Source organism: Phocoena sinus, chromosome 11 (assembly GCF_008692025.1).
Source record: "Phocoena sinus isolate mPhoSin1 chromosome 11, mPhoSin1.pri, whole genome shotgun sequence".
NCBI lineage: Eukaryota > Metazoa > Chordata > Mammalia > Artiodactyla > Phocoenidae > Phocoena > Phocoena sinus.
The window spans coordinates 13,057,779-13,073,640 of record NC_045773.1 but is presented as its reverse complement, the minus strand read 5'-3'; the positions used below and the strand labels follow the sequence as shown (position 1 = coordinate 13,073,640).

General features: G+C 39.3%; 1 protein-coding gene across 1 annotated transcript in view; it reads left to right on the top strand.

Annotated features, from left to right (window-relative positions):
* The window catches only part of CNTN4 (contactin 4), a 984,995-nt gene that overhangs the window by 730,166 nt on the left and 238,967 nt on the right, over positions 1 to 15,862 (top strand). Inside the window, exon 7 of the mRNA XM_032650303.1 lies at positions 156 to 251. Coding sequence (XP_032506194.1) covers positions 156 to 251 — 96 coding nt within the window. The remainder of the gene's footprint in view (positions 1 to 155; positions 252 to 15,862) is intronic.

Genomic DNA, 15,862 nt, shown 5'->3' with positions numbered 1-15,862 from the left:
CATGCAAGAAGACGGTAAAGTTGAATTTCCCTGATCCGGGTGCTGTAAAGGCTGTTTCTCAGCAGAAGACTGTCCTCTTTTGAAGTAGTATTAGTCTTCCAGAATGTCTTAGGACTTTAAATTTTAAACTCCTTTTCCTTTATGTCTCCCAACAGATCTTGAAAACTTTAAAACAAGAACGAGAAGCACCGTGTCTGTCCGCCAAGGTCAGGGGATGGTACTGCTGTGCGGCCCACCAGCCCATGCTGGAGGTAACTCTGCACCGAAATGTGCACATGTCACAGGCTGCTATTTTTCTTGCTGATTGTTCACCCTCTTGGCATCAGAAAGGGGGACAGTGTCATTTGTAGAGATTCCCAAAGTCCCTCTGTGTCGAGGAAGCATCGTCAGTGCCTCCCATAATTAGGACAGGAAAATATCAGATTGTGCAAATGTTCCATCCCCCTGCTGTCTACCTGGCTCAAGGGGAAAGATACCTGAGTCAATCAAAATCAGAATCCTGTTGCTTGGTAAAGCCACGTAGGTAAAACCGCCAACACTTCTTCCGACTTGATCGTATTAAAAGATGGCCTTGCTTCACTTCATCTCATTGTTGGTCTGGGAAGGGATCAGACCCAGAACCAAAGTCCCTTGACCACAGAATCCAAGATGACTTTGTAAGGACTTATAATGACTAGATCAGTTAGGAATGCATTTCACTGCAAGTCCCTGAAAACCCAGCTAACACTGGCTTCAGTGGACTTGGGTTTGTGTTGTTCTCACACATAAGACTTCCAAAGGTATGTGGTATAAAGCTGGCACCACTTTTGGGGGACATCTTCCAGGACCCAAGTCCTTTTTTTGATCCTTCTCTGAAGTCCTAAACATGCGGCATGGCTAAGGCGCCAGTGCAGAAAGGTAGAAATGGGAAGAGGGCAGGGCAAATGTCAGAAGTCTCTTCATTTAGAGTCGCTTTTGTATTATGGAAGGTTTGCTTTGCCCAAGGACTTTTATGTACATTTCATCGATCACTCCAGTGGCAAAAGAGACACAAAAATCAAGTATTTTCTACAGATACACGATGGCCCTAAAAAATCATAATTTTGATAATAAGGGAGAATGTGGAGAGACGATGTGTAGGCAGGTTGCAGTGTCTGCAGAAAGGACTAATGATGACTGGAAGGTGACTCTGACTGCACATACAGAGTTCAGGAGTCTGGAAGTTTAGTAGTTAGTGATATTTATTAGGATTTCACTACAGTTTGTGCTGACAAGACTGATAAACTCCATTTGTGGTCACTCTGGCTAAAATTTAGTTTGATACCTGCTCTCCTTGTTATTACCTTAGTTTTCCATTTGGCTTTACATGTGATGGAAAAAGAAGATATTTTAAACTGAGAATTTGAAAACACCATTTTATTTTTGTCCTGTCTTCAGAAGTTTTAACTTTTCCTTCTCACCTAATGCCCCAGCTAACGTTTTTAGCAGGAAATAACAATTAGTAAAACAGCTACGTGGCTCGCATTTCAAGCATGGTGAATAGATAAGCAGGTGGAAGAGGCAGGCACCCCTCCAAGTCTGGATGGAGGGTATGGAATTGTTAGGGTTTCTAGTGTTTGAGACTGGCAGAGAATCCAGGTTACATTTCAGGAGTTTGTCTTCTGAGAAATGGGTTTATTCTTTAGGACTTAATTTTCTTGCCAAGTTAGTATCAGAAGCATTCAATTTGGAGTCCAGGACATGAATTCTGGTCCTGGCTCTATTTCAAATCATTATTTGATATTGGGCTATGATGTTCACGTTCTCTATCTCTACTCATCTCTAAACGAAGAGATTAAAAGAAATCTCTCAGATCCCTTTTAGTTCTATCATCACATAATAATTGCTGAATAAAAACTAAACATACTTAGAAACTGTATGTGCATTCCTGAAGTCCTGTCCTTTATATGAGGAGAGCAATTAACTGGACATCTATTTAGGTTAAAGTGATGTTCACTCACATTAACAGTTCTCTTCTTATTATGAAATTTGATCAAATAAGAAAGGAAGATTTTGCTAATTTCTTCTGCAGGCTACCTTCACAGCATTGATCTTTCATAACATGGCAGCAACTCTGAAAATTAATCTTACAGCATATTGAGAAAAAAATACCCCACTAATCCCTGGTACAGTGATATCTTTGGGAAACGCAAAGCACAAGAAGCACTGTTGTGCTGCTCCACAATGAATGAACCTGAGTACTTTCCCCTTCCCACTCAGAAATATATTAAAAATTTCTGTAGACATCTACTGAAATTTGCTTGTCTCCGCCGGCAGCAGTCAGCAGCTCTGAAATCCAGTTCCTTGATTTGTGCTGACATTCCTGACAGTCTTGATGTTGAAAGACAAGGAAATAAGTATTCTCATTATGGGCTCTGTTAGAAACCGTGAGCTCAGTAATACTGTAGGCCAGGCAGGCAAGGCAAGGAAATGTGAGAGAAAACAAGGTGGGTATTGAAGGTTATAAGAGAGCATCACAGACATCCATCAGTTTGGGGCAGTGGAGTCAATGATTATCTGATGAAATCTCCCCAGTTACTCAAAACCCTCCAATGCCAACTGTCCAGCAGTGATCCTCTCATTGCTTCTCCAGGCTGTGATCACCTTAAAGCTGGCAGCATCGCCAAGAGCCGCTGGACATACTGAGCGTTTTAAACCCAGCATATGGTATCCCAGTTTCTATTGTAACAGATGATGAAGAGGAAAGGAAATGAGTCAGCCTTTTATTGTATCAGTGGGATACTGGATAATGGCATGAAATCCATTGTAAGGGATGCTGCATGTCCTATTTCAAAAGCTGTGCAGTGTCAGACCTTCTTAGGATAACATAGAAATGAGCAGCAATTAATCTACTTTGGAAAGCATTTCCGTCAGCACGTATTTCCAGTGCTCTGCCAATCACCGTGCATAGCGTCTTTGTCATTTCTTGGTTAATAGGTACAAACTCAGATGTGATGTTGCCGCATAGATTGTACTATTAAATCTTTAACACAGACACCAAAAAATAGAAATCACTATGGATGATGGGGCTCTGGTTGTCTATGATGCTTCTTTAGATTAGAAACAGAGTATTTTGAGACCTAGAATTTTCACTGTGCTTTCCATCAACTCCAGGGTCATTTGGCAGCAGGAATTTGTGATCTTCAACCACTCATTAAATAGGAACAGAAGTGAGGTACTTTGAGATTCTTCCTCCTAGCTTACTAAAACTGACAGCTTATTCACCAGTGAAATCCTCATGAACTGTTCACCAAAGGATGTTTTTGTTTCCACCTTCCTTTTATATGTCACCCAGATCCTTGCTGCTCAAAATGTGGTCCTTGTACCTGAAGTATCTACCTCACCTGGAAGGTTGTTAAAAAGGCAGAGTGTTGGGTGCCACACAGGGCCTACTGTATCAGAATTCAAATTTTAACAGGATCTCCAAGTGATTCATGTGCACATTAAAGTTTGAAAAGCCCTGAGCTTCACCTATGCTCCCCCCACACTCCGCACCTCTGGCTAGAGGTGTGCAGGAAGCGGAAGCATCACCAGGGCAGCATGTTAGAGCCACAGGTGCCTGGCCTTCGCCCACGGATATTCTGATTCCATAAACCCAGGGCAGAGTCCCCAAAAGTGTTGTTCCAGTTGGCTGGAACAGATTGAGGCAGCACCAGATTGAAGATCCACCCACTTTGATCACCTTCTACAAAACCAGCCCAGGCTCACCCTGCTGAGGTGGAGTACTTTGATTTCCACATCAAACCCAAGCAGAAGTGTTAACCGTTTTTTATGTCCAATTCGTATTTTTAAGAATTTAAAATAAAATATAATCACTTCAGGCTTTCCTATATTTTTGTCATTGTTGTTAAGAGAGGTGAACAACTAAGAAAAGACTGGCTTTTTCTCAGGTAGTCACATGAAGAAGTAGCGGTTTACACTTGGACAGCTCTTACTACGTCGTCGTTAGAGAAAGTATGCCTTCCTGCAGTATAAAAAAAGGAAGCCACGTGATTCTGAGATTATTTTCGTTGTTACGAGTTATAGAGAAACTAGCTATAATTGTCGTCGTTGGATGCTCTTAGGCTGAACACATCCCCGTTAAACTTAGATCCCATTCGCACGGCACCAGACTCAGGGACCTTATAACGGCATCTGTAGAGTTCCTTATGGTGTTCATAATCTTTAGCTTACCTTATATTATCTTTGGATCCTTACAATAATCCTATAAGAAATAAGGACATGTGTTTCATAGATAAGAAAGTGAAAGCAAAGAGATTAAGTGAGGTCACACGTTAATCAGTGGCAGGTCTAGGAGTTACCTTTGCGTAGAATGTGCCCCATTTTTTTTTTATAGTCGGGAGACAACCGTACAACTACTTTTTTGTACTCTGTATGCATTAGTTCTTTGGGTGCCATCCCATATCAATTCAGTCTGAATTTTTTTTTGAGATTGGTTCCTTTGACATCATTCATAGTTTTGAAAGCACTCCAGGTGATTCGAATATGTAGCCAGGGTGGAAAACTTGTGTGTCTGCCCTGCAAAATCAAGTAGGTCTTGTCCCAGCAAAAACCTTTCGATTTGCAAACATCTCCAGGGGCCCAGAAATGTGATTTGATCTAGACGTATCATGAATATTATAGTCTTAAAAAAATCAATCACGCCCTCCCACAGCATGGTTATTTCAGCTGGATATTTGTCTTTGCTGTAGGACAGAGGTAAAAGCATGGAACTAGGACACCCACATTCTAATCCTAATGCTGCTGTTAACTTACTTGAGCCAATTATATAACTCCTCTGAGCCCTATTCTTTTTCTATCTCCCCACACGTACTCAGCTTCCGGCATCAAGATGTCACCTTCAGAATCCGGCTCACCAGTTTCTTAATTAGTCCAAACTATGCTGACAGGTCACTGGGCCACAAGTAATCTTGCTATGCTAAAATGAGCATCCTTTATGCCCAGAATAATCTTCAAGATATCTACATGCTAGTCAAGAATGTATAATGAATAAGGCAGGAGTGCCTAATTCCCCTCTGCATGCCTTATTCCCATGCCTGCCCCAAACTGCCCCAAACTGCTTACCAATTTTATATAACTTTAGATTTTTAGGGGCATCCATATTAGCTCCAAATACCAACCCATTCCACTGCAGTCCAGACAGTTTAGCTCTTTGCCTTCATGTTTCACCCAAAGGTACATGCAGATTCCATTCTAATCCAGCTTCAAACCTCAAACCATAACACACTATCCTTTGGATTCTGAGTATTGCAACCTCCAGGTAGTCTAGTTACCAGGCCCCGCCTGCCATATCAGACACCTTTGGATACTGACATCTTCCTGGCTAGGTTCTAATTTTCTCGCTCTGTTGATTAGACAACTGACCACCTTCCTCAGGAAGCAGTCCCTCCATTTCCAACTTATTCCTCTACTTTCTCTCACCGAGATTTCAGGCTCTCCTTCTCCGTATCTTGGTTCCCAGCGTAACTCTCAAATCCTCACACAGCATTATGCCAGCCAAATGGAATTTATCTTTGTCCTTTAAATCTCCCCAGTGTGTTGTAAGGATTAAAGACATAATAAATGTGGCACCAGTTTGCAAAATTCAAACATTCCCGATTTTATTAATTAGGCCTGGTTTGATTTTTTCATTTGCCTAAGCCTGGAATTAAAATTAAATCAGAAAATCACTTGTCTTTGAAGACATATTATGATTCTTGAGTTCCATTCATTTAACAAATTTTAAGTAGGCAAATATTTTTCAGATATATCTTCCAAGAGATTCATCTGGAATATGCATCTATTGTTAACATAAACTCATCATGCTCTGGCATTGTGGCTTTATTAAAATGCTGATTTAGCCATTCTCCTAACATTTGAAAATTGCTCTTAAAGACTCCGCATGACAATTGAGATGAGCCCTGCCAATCATCTTCTCAGAGGCCAAGCCCCACGTAATTCTTTATGTTTGCACGTTACAGTAGCGTGCACAGTATGTGCCTGGGCTCCATTCATTTCCTTAGAAGAAACAAAGCATTAAGTGGGCCTCGGAGGAGCTAAGGGCTTTAAAATATTGCAGAGTTTTTTTTAAGAGACTAGGGAACATAATCTTCAGCTTATTTTGTATGGCTATTTTAAAACAAAATTTGAAATTTTTAGATGGTTATAAGATTAACAGTCACTTAATTGTCATGAAAAGCTATAAGAAGAGTCCCTTTCTAAGTGTGGTACCAATCTCCTCTTCTGGTTATAGTGGGGACATGGTTGAACGTGCACATCAGGATGAAGGGCCGACATTGCACTTGAGTCATCTCGTTCTGTGTGTGTGTGTGTGTGGAGTGAGGGAAGGTGCCCAAAATTAGACTCAGTTTTTAAGACACTTAAATAACAAGTGATAAATTATGTTCTTAGGATCTTGAGTCCTTAATGTTTGGTCAGCACTGAAATAGCTGCCCTTTGATGGCCATTTCATGTCACCTGAGAAATGACTTACCTGAGAGATGCCCTATCTCCTGCAAATAAATTTTAGAACCACAGGTGTTCAGTAAGTTAAGAGTGACCTTGTTGGAGATCAGTGATTGAGATGGATGTGGGATCCCGTGAAATAGTGTTTAAAATGCTGGTTAGAGCAGCATTGAAATAATACTACTGCTCTAGTCTTCAAGAATATTACGGATCAAACTCTGGTAAACCAACTTGGATGGTATTATTTCTATGGAAAATGCATTCTGAGTTCCACTTCTAAGCCCAAGACATTATATATTCATTTGAATACACATCTATTGAAATTCAGTGAGGAGAGGTTAATACTTAATTAGTGATAGGTTCATCAACACCATAGTACTAGGTATTTTTTTTAATCTTGTTTTAAATATTCTTAAAGCAATCCTGTTTGATGCTCCTTGACTCTACCATGTTCCTTTGAAAAATACAAACCTGGATTCTTTTATCTGAAAGTTATTGAGCCAGTTCCTCCCTTTTTTCTTTTCCCACTTTGCCAACCAGCGGAGGTTATAGCACAAGAGTGATTTAATCAGTATAGAGTAATGGGAAACAGTTTGGAAGATGATGCTTTTCTCCATTCATTAAACCTCCCTTTTTTCACCAACTGAGGAAAAAAAAAAAAAAAAAAGCCACATTGATCAGGGACTACTTGTTAGAAAACTGTCTAACCTAAATGGCCTGGTGGAGTGTTTCATGTTTGGGAGGAGAGGCCACTAGGATTTTTTTGTCCTTACCACACCAGATACAGGCTCCATTTCTCTCAGCCATGAGATGACGTAGCTCAAAGAAGGAATCAACAAGGGAAGCAAAAGGGAGAAATCAGGCTCCACATTTCTAGAAGAATGGTGAGCTTCTCCATCACTAGATGTGACAAGAAGAACTGGGATGAATATTTCTGATGTCAGTTATCTCCAGAATTGGTTAAGCATGTTCTGTGATGCTACCAACATACTTTTTGCCTTTGAATTTTCCTGTCAGTTCTTTAAAACAATCTGAAGGTTTCATGACGTTACTTTTGAATGCCTAGATGTCAACAACTATATACTTATGAGTAGAAGAAATGAGTTTGTATAGACAGCAAGCATTCCCTGGTCATAGAATAATTCTGAGCCCCCAGTTTCTTAACCTGTATAGAGAATTGCTGGTCTGTTTTCAAAGAAAAGTTCCCCAGGAGTGGTAGTTGTACACTTTCTACCTTCATTCCGCTTTCAGTTCTAGTAAGAGAGATGTTTAAGCTGTTTTTGCATCTATAGCAAGTCCCAGGCTGTAGCACTTAGAGATACACTTAGCTACTTAAGAGCAGTTAATTAAATTTCTTAGTGCTCAGTAGCCTAAAGAGGATCATTTAGTTTAGAAAAAAAATCAGAAATACATTGCAATAATTTTCTTCTGTCTCTTCTTTTTTCCTTCTTTGCTTTTATGCAGATGTTTCCATGTTCTTTATTTGGCTGAAACCACGGATTTTAGTAAATTAATGATGGCCCTAATTACCCAGCTTCTCTGCCGATAGCTACTCTGTACTTAATTTAATAATAGGCACTATATTTGTAGATTTAAATTCAAGTTGAGAAGGTCTCTATTTTCTTTTCAAACATTAAAAAAAAAAAAATCAAAGTGATTATCTCCAGGTTTGATCCTTAGAACTGGAGGACCACTGATCCATCAGAATGAGGGTCAAACACATTAGCACCGAAAGGAAATGGTATTTGGAAAGTGAGATTTGATCCATAAAAGCAAAGTGATCTACAAACTGTAATCATTCAACAAAGTTCAGCTGCATGCAGAGTTCCCTTTTGGAGTTGTCCTGTCCCAGAAAGCAGTGAGAGGTGATGCTGTGTGGAAACCCAGGTGCTAGGTGGGAGGTGAAGAGTCTGGAGATGTGAAAAACACATTACATACCCAGTTAAGAGTGCTACCAGGGATGTACCAGCCAGAGCGGAACACATGATCAACAGTGATCTTTCAACAACATAAACCTGGCTGAGCATTTCATAAATAATCCAGTGGACAATCACTGCAGGATATATGGCAAGTGTTCTTGTTTTAATGCGTACTGGAAATAGGAATCTCATCTTTTCAGGTGAGAAAGAAATGAGCAGCCCTTTGGATACATTTTCATCAACAAATCGGTGTTTTGTCAGGTCAGTACATCATGATGTTACATTGAATTAAGCAGGATAATGGTGCAGTACATAGAAGGAGGAAATGCTGCTTGAGTCCTGGAAATTTGGAAATAGACTCAGGTTGGGAGATCAGAAATTGAAGTCTCAAAAGTGGAATATTCACCACTCTCAGGGATCTTGATCCTCTGAGTGTGATGGCACAAATAAGTTGGTGGGCTTCCCTGGTGGTGCAGTGGTTAAGAATCCACCTGTCAATGCAGTGGACACAGGTTCAAGCCCTGGTCTGGGACGATCCCACATGCTGCAGAGCAGCTAAGCCCGTGCACTACAACTACTGAGCCTGCACTCTAGAGCCCGTGAGCCACAACTGCTGAGCCCTCATGCCACAGCTACTGAAGCCCACACGCCTAGACCCCATACTCCGCAACAAGAGAAGCCACCGCAATGAGAAGCCCATGCACCGCAACGAAGAGAGTGGCCCCCGCTCGCCGCAACTAAAGAAAGCCTGCGTGCAGCAACGAAAATCAAAGCAGCCAAAAATAAATAAATAATTTTTTAAAAAAATCTTAAAAAAAAAAAAGTTGGCCATTTTTCTGATATATTTTTTTAACTCATTCAGTTTAGTTTTCAGACATTTAAGAAGAAAATACCTGGAGTTGGTCAAATCAAAGACCAGACAACAAGTAAAGTTCACTTTTATAGGCAAAGGGAATAGACGGTGGCATTTTGACTAACGGTAGGATTATAGCTGCTGATTTAAAAGGAAATGGCTTAATGAAGTCGCTTGTTCATCGAGGACAAACAGTATGGATGAAAAACTCTTTTACGCATTATGCTTATCTGAGTTAACTGTATTCGCTAACGATTTTGGCATTTGAGACATAGAGAATAAACACAAATTTTCACATGAAGTAGTAATCCTTTCACAGAGAGACCAACTCTGCCTACATTATGAACTAAAAGAAATGTCCTGTCTTTAGTGCAGGGGCTGGTTGGGAGAATGTTCGTGATATTTTAGGTGGGTCCTGGCTGCTGATGAGACAGTGGGCAGCCGTATCATATTGAGCCAAGAAAGCTCCTCCCGTTTCTAACTGCAACACAGCCTGTTTCTCTCACATCAGCTAGTCACAGGTTAACACATTATCGCCATCCTCACCATCAGAATTAACCCCTGGGAAGCAGTTGTGTTGTAACAACACTCCACAGTAATTCATAGATCCATATGGTGGGCACAGCTGGAAAGATAGTTGCAGTTGCTAATGTAGCGTCTCAGAAATATCCACAGAATGTCTACTTTGTGAAGTAATGTGGAATTTGTACACTTTCTTTTTCCCTCAAACCAGCACATACAATAGGAAACACCTGGGAAGTACCAAAATACTTCAGTTTCATAGGTGTTTGAAGCCCCAGTTCTTATCATTTCATGCAAACTCAGGTTTGCCTTTTGAGAAGACAAATGGGATTTTCAGAATAAATTGTAGCTGATTTAAGTAGCATGTGTTTCTTCCCTTTGTGGTTCCCACTTACTGCCAAATGAGGCCTGTATGACACACCTCTGAAATCAACACCTAACTATAACAAAGACATCCCTACACCTTCTCTATAAGTGTTGCTGCCTTTTGAATTTGTTCAGTATATTGCAAGCCAGCATTCCTTCTCAATGTGCAGTTCCAGGTTACTTCAGTGAAACTGTTGTGATGAATGAGATTTATGATTGGGTCCCAGTGGAGTATGTAAATCAGGATATTGAGGTTGAGGAGAACAGATTATTTTTTAAAAGTGAAAGCATCGAACTTTGGCAGCACCTCTCAGATGTCAGGGGTTTAGCAGACATGGCAGATATAGGAGTGAACAAAAACAGAGTGGTTCCTCTTACCATGGGGCCTACAGGTCTGCTGGGGAGTAAGAGGTTAATCAGAAAATCACACTGGGGCGTGTGCTTTTGGTTGTGAGGTGGGAGAAGAATAGGGTTCAATGATCTGATCATGTAGAATAGAAGGACATGATGTAGTCTGGGAGAAGGCTTCTCTGAAAAGTAGCTCTGGAGCTTAGATTTTGAAGGATGAAAGATGGAATAGTATTACAGATGGAACAGTGCCTAAGTCTAGGAGGTTGCCTGCCAGGAGAGAAAGGCAGTGTGGTGGGACCTCCAGAGCAGCAGGGAGAGTAGGATAAGTCTCAGGTTGGGATACAGGCAGAAACTAGGATCAGTTGTGGTGGTAATGATTTGGGTGTTTTTCCAGAAAGAAGTTAGGAATTGCTAAAGATTTTTTTAAGTAGCATCGTGAGATAAGTTAGAGTGGAAGGCAGTTTTAAAATGGGTTCTTGGAAGCCAAGGCTGATTTATTATTACCCAGCTTTCTATGAAAAACAAAGAAAGAAGCAATGTTCTAATCAGACTAGAAACAGAGGGTAACCATCAAAAATTTACTTGAAAAATTACCTGTAGTTGTAGCACAGGTCAAGTTGAGAAGTGACCATCTGACAGTCTTAGTCTGTTCGGGCTACTACAAAATACCACAGACTAGGTGGCTTATATACAACAGACATTTATTTCCACACTTCTGGAGGCTGGAAGTCTGAGATCAGGGTGCCAGCGTGATCAGGTCAGGGCTCTCTTCTTGGTTTATTACAAGCACGTTTTCACTGTGTCCTCACACGGTGGAAGGAACGTGGCAGCTCTGTGGGATCTCTTTTACAGGAGCACTAATCTCATTCAGGAGGGTGTTCCCCCGTGACCTAATGACCTCCCAAACACCCCACCTACTAATACCATCACCTTTATGGTTTAGGATTTCAAAATATGAATTCTGGGGGGGACACAAACATTCAGGCTAGAGTAAAGACTAATAACTAAAGAACTAAATTGACAACACGGGGAGATAGAGAGGATATCTTTAAAAGCTTTCAGCGGTAGCTGCAATAGCCACTTTGTATCTCTCTATGAAACACACATTAAATCTGGACACCTGTTTTAAAAATTAGGTGTTCGATTGTTATAAAGGAAACATTTTTCTAAGGAATCCAGAGGAAATGTTCTACCATACTTACCAACACACACATACATGCTGTACACCATCTTTCCCCGCCAAAAAATTACTAGGAAATTAACAATTCTAGCCAATACTTTATAGGGAAAGAGGCTAACATGGCATATTGGGTGTGGACATAGCTAAAGGGTGATACCAGCTTACTCTGAAGGTGGAAACAGAAGCAATAGAAAGTTCCATCTGAGTTCCTCAGATAGGAATTCTGGAAGCTGCCCCACACACACTTTTGGAGGAATAAAGGGATACACCCACTTTTGGTTAGTGAAGCTAAGACCTGGATAGAATTACAACCAATGTTAATAGACAAAGTTAAATAAAAAAACTACTCCATCACGGTGACCTAAGAAAATATTCAGTGTTAAAAGAGGGGAGGGGTGGAAGGGGGGAAGTGTCACCTGTTGTCTGTGGATGCAAAACAAAACAGACACCAGAAATGCATGTGAAAGAGATGTCTTAAGAAAAGACAATAAAATTAAAAGATGCATCTCTGTTGTGCCTTCTGTCAAGCACAAGAAACCATGGAATCTGTGAAACAAAGATGCTCATGTGAAGAGAGACCTAACTCTGATACTAACTGGGGTTTAAAGGGCGCTAACAAAAATTAGTAATGAAAGAATTAAAATCTGGAATGCAGACTCAGTAAAAAGCCAAATGAGCATTGTAGGAAATTGAATTAGTGATAAACATGAGTAACTAAAGTTGTTTTGTTTGGTTTTGTTTTTTAATATGTAAAAGGAAAGTATAATGATCAGGAAGCTTTGTAAATATGGCAATTAGGGAGTAAAGATCTAATCTATATATAATCAATGTAATTGATAAAGATATTTGACCAGTATATATGTGTGTACCATTTTGTTTTATATCATGACACACTTATTGTACTTTCTCCTCTTTGAGAGGGAGCCAAAAGGTATTCTTTATTTTAATAATTAATGGAAATAGAAATCTAGGTAGATATAAAAACAGAATGTGTACCTTCCAAGTTGCTGGAGACAGTTCAATCAAAGAAATAGTAATCTATTAAAGCAAAAGCCAAAAGGAAAAATGAGAAAAACAGCATAAATAAAAAATACACAAAAAAGATGACAGGGCTTCCCTGGTGGCGCAGTGGTTGAGAGTCCGCCTGCCGATGCAGGGGACACGGGTTCGTGCCCCGGTCCGGGAAGATCCCACGTGCCGCGGAGCGGCTGGGCCCATGAGCCATGGCCGCTGAGCCTGCACGTCCGGAGCCTGTGCTCCGCAACGGGAGAGGCCACAACAGTGAGAGGCCCACGTACCGCAAGAAAAAAAAAAAAAAAGATGACAGATATAAGAATATATGACTTGTGGCAGAAAATATAGAGGTATAATTTCTATATTTAATGAGAGCATACAATTGAATTAAAAACCTGTGTGATCTAACCGAAGTATGATGGCATTTATTTCAAATAAAATATTCTCTATAAAGTAGACTCTAAAAGAAAAGAGGGTAGAATTATTAGTTTAGGACCAATTATTATTTATATGCAAAAACAGTAAATTGGCAAAAGATACTTTTTATTATTAAATACAGTAACCTCAAGGAAGGCATTCCAATTTTATTCTTTTAAACATCGCAAAACATAGGGTCAAAATTTATAATACTCGGGCTTCCCTGGTGGCGCAGTGGTTGAGAGTCCGCCTGCCGATGCTAGGGGACACGGGTTCGTGTTCTGGTCCGGGAAGATCCCACTGGGCCGGTGAGCTATCGCCACTGAGCCTGCGCGTCCGGAGCCTGTGCTCCGCAACGGGAGAGGCCACACAGTGAGAGGCCTGCATACAGAAAAAAAAAAAAAATTTATAATACTCAACATTTGGAAATACAAGGAGAAATTACTAAAGTACGTTTGTGATGTAACTTGATAGTTAAGTAAATAGAAATAATGATACAAAACTTTGAATATCATTGTAATATGATATTCAACTTTGAATATCAATGTAATAAAACAATATGTATTTTTGTACTTCCTTTTGTGGTGCCCATATAATGCTCATTTTAATTGGTTATATATTAATCCAAAAAAAGAAAAGGTTCAACAAGTTGAAATTGTACAGATCAGGCCTTATTTTCTGCCATAATGTAGTTACACTAGAAATTAGCTATAGATCAATTTTACACAATGAAAACAACCACAATTTTTTTTTTAAATCAACTCATGTAAATTTCAAGTCTGCTTTCTAGTATCTCTTGGGTTGAAACAGAAATAAAAACCATAATTTATAGACGTTTCAAAATTGAAGAAATGAAAACAGATCTATGCTTAACGAAATTTATGAAAAGTTTGCTCTGAAGCAAGTCAGTAACCTTAAATTCATTATTAAGCAAGGAATTCTGGAAATCAAAATGAGTAAACTAAGTATTCACCTCATGAAGTTAAAAAAGAACATGAAACAAACCTGAGGGAAACAGAAGGAAGACAAAGGTTGGAATTAGTGGATGAGAAAATAGAAACAGTACACAGGAGACAGCACAGAGGAGTTTTGATAGACAAAAGAAAAGATAAATACAAGTGTATTCCTCTTCAAATATAATCAAGAACAAAGAAGAGGAGTACAAATACAGTCAGCCCCCTGTATCCACTGGTTCCACATCCTTGGATTCAACCAACCAAGGATCGAAAATATTCATGGAAAAAAATTCCAGAAAGTTCCAAAAAGCAAAACTTGAATTGGTTGCTTGCTGGCAATTGTTTATATAGCATTTACCTGTGTATACAGCTAACTATGTAGCATTTACCTTGTATTAGGTATTATAAGTCATCTGGAGATGATTTTAAATTTACGGGATGATGTGCATAGATTATACGCGAATACTACAGCATTTTATATAAGGGACTCAAGCATCCACGGATTTCCTTGATATCCAAGGGGGGATCCTGGAACCAGTTTGTCACAGATGGTAAGCTAAGGGATGACTATATACAAAATTAGAAATTAAAAAGAGCATATAATTTTGTATATAATGTTTAAAGTCATAAGAGAAAACTAGGTACAACCCTATGTTCGTTTGAACATCTGGATGAAATGAACAATCTGCTGAGAGTATATAAGCAACAAAATGGAACCAAGAAAATATAGAAAATCTGAATAGATTAATTATCATGGAAAGAATTCAAAGTTGTCAGGAATTACTTTCTCCAAGTACTCTGGCCTATAAATTTTACAAAGAACTCTTTCAAAATTTTAAGGTAATTCCCTTTCCAAATAATGTGTTTCAGAGCAAAAGACAAGCTGTCAGTTCATTTTATGAAATGGGTATAACAGTGGGACTAAAACCTGACAAAGACAGCAAAAGGGGGAGGTAGCCTCACTTATGAATGTTAGTAACACATTTAGTGGATAATATATTTCAGGCACTATTTTAAAAGCTTTACACAAATTAACTAATGTAATTCTTAAACAACCTGATGATATAATTGGCTTATACAGCCATTTTATAGATGGCAAAATCCCTGCGACATTATTTAAGTAAATAGGAAGTTCCTCAACACATTATGAACAACCATTTTTGGATATGTATATATATAAGGAGCAAAAAGTTTTAAAAGTACAGATAACCCAAAAAGAGTTTTGCTTAAATTCTTCCCATATTCCAAATTTAAAATACAAAAAGTTATAAAAGAAAAATATAATGACTTGTAGAAAGATACTTCTGTGTCCTATCAAATTGTAGCCAACACCCAGAGAGAGTAAAGAGACAAGAATGAAACAATGTTGATAATTATTGAAGCTGGGTGAAACAAGAAGGTTCCTTATACCATTATCTCTACTTTTGTAATTGGTGTGTGTCTGAAATTTTCCATAACAAAAAATTAAAAAATACAAGTATGTGGTTGGATTTAGTGATCTCCAAGGTTGCTTCCAGCTCAGATTTTAGATGATCTTCCATTGTTAATTACTTTCTTCTCCATAAAAGTATTTTTGTATCAGCCTTTGAGGCAAGAAGATGTTTGCATTGCGTGGAGGAGTTTCTATGATGTGCAGATGTATAGCTATCTTATTACTTATTTTCCTTTTGAAAATCACTCTGGTTATTAATAGCTGTCCTTGCTACCCTGCCTTGAGAGATGGTTATCACTAAAAATGCCTGGGTTGGCAGTAATATGCTTTGCTTCTGCCTGGAGCTGTTTTGAATCTCCAGTGGCAGACCTTCACTGTGTTACTGGGGCA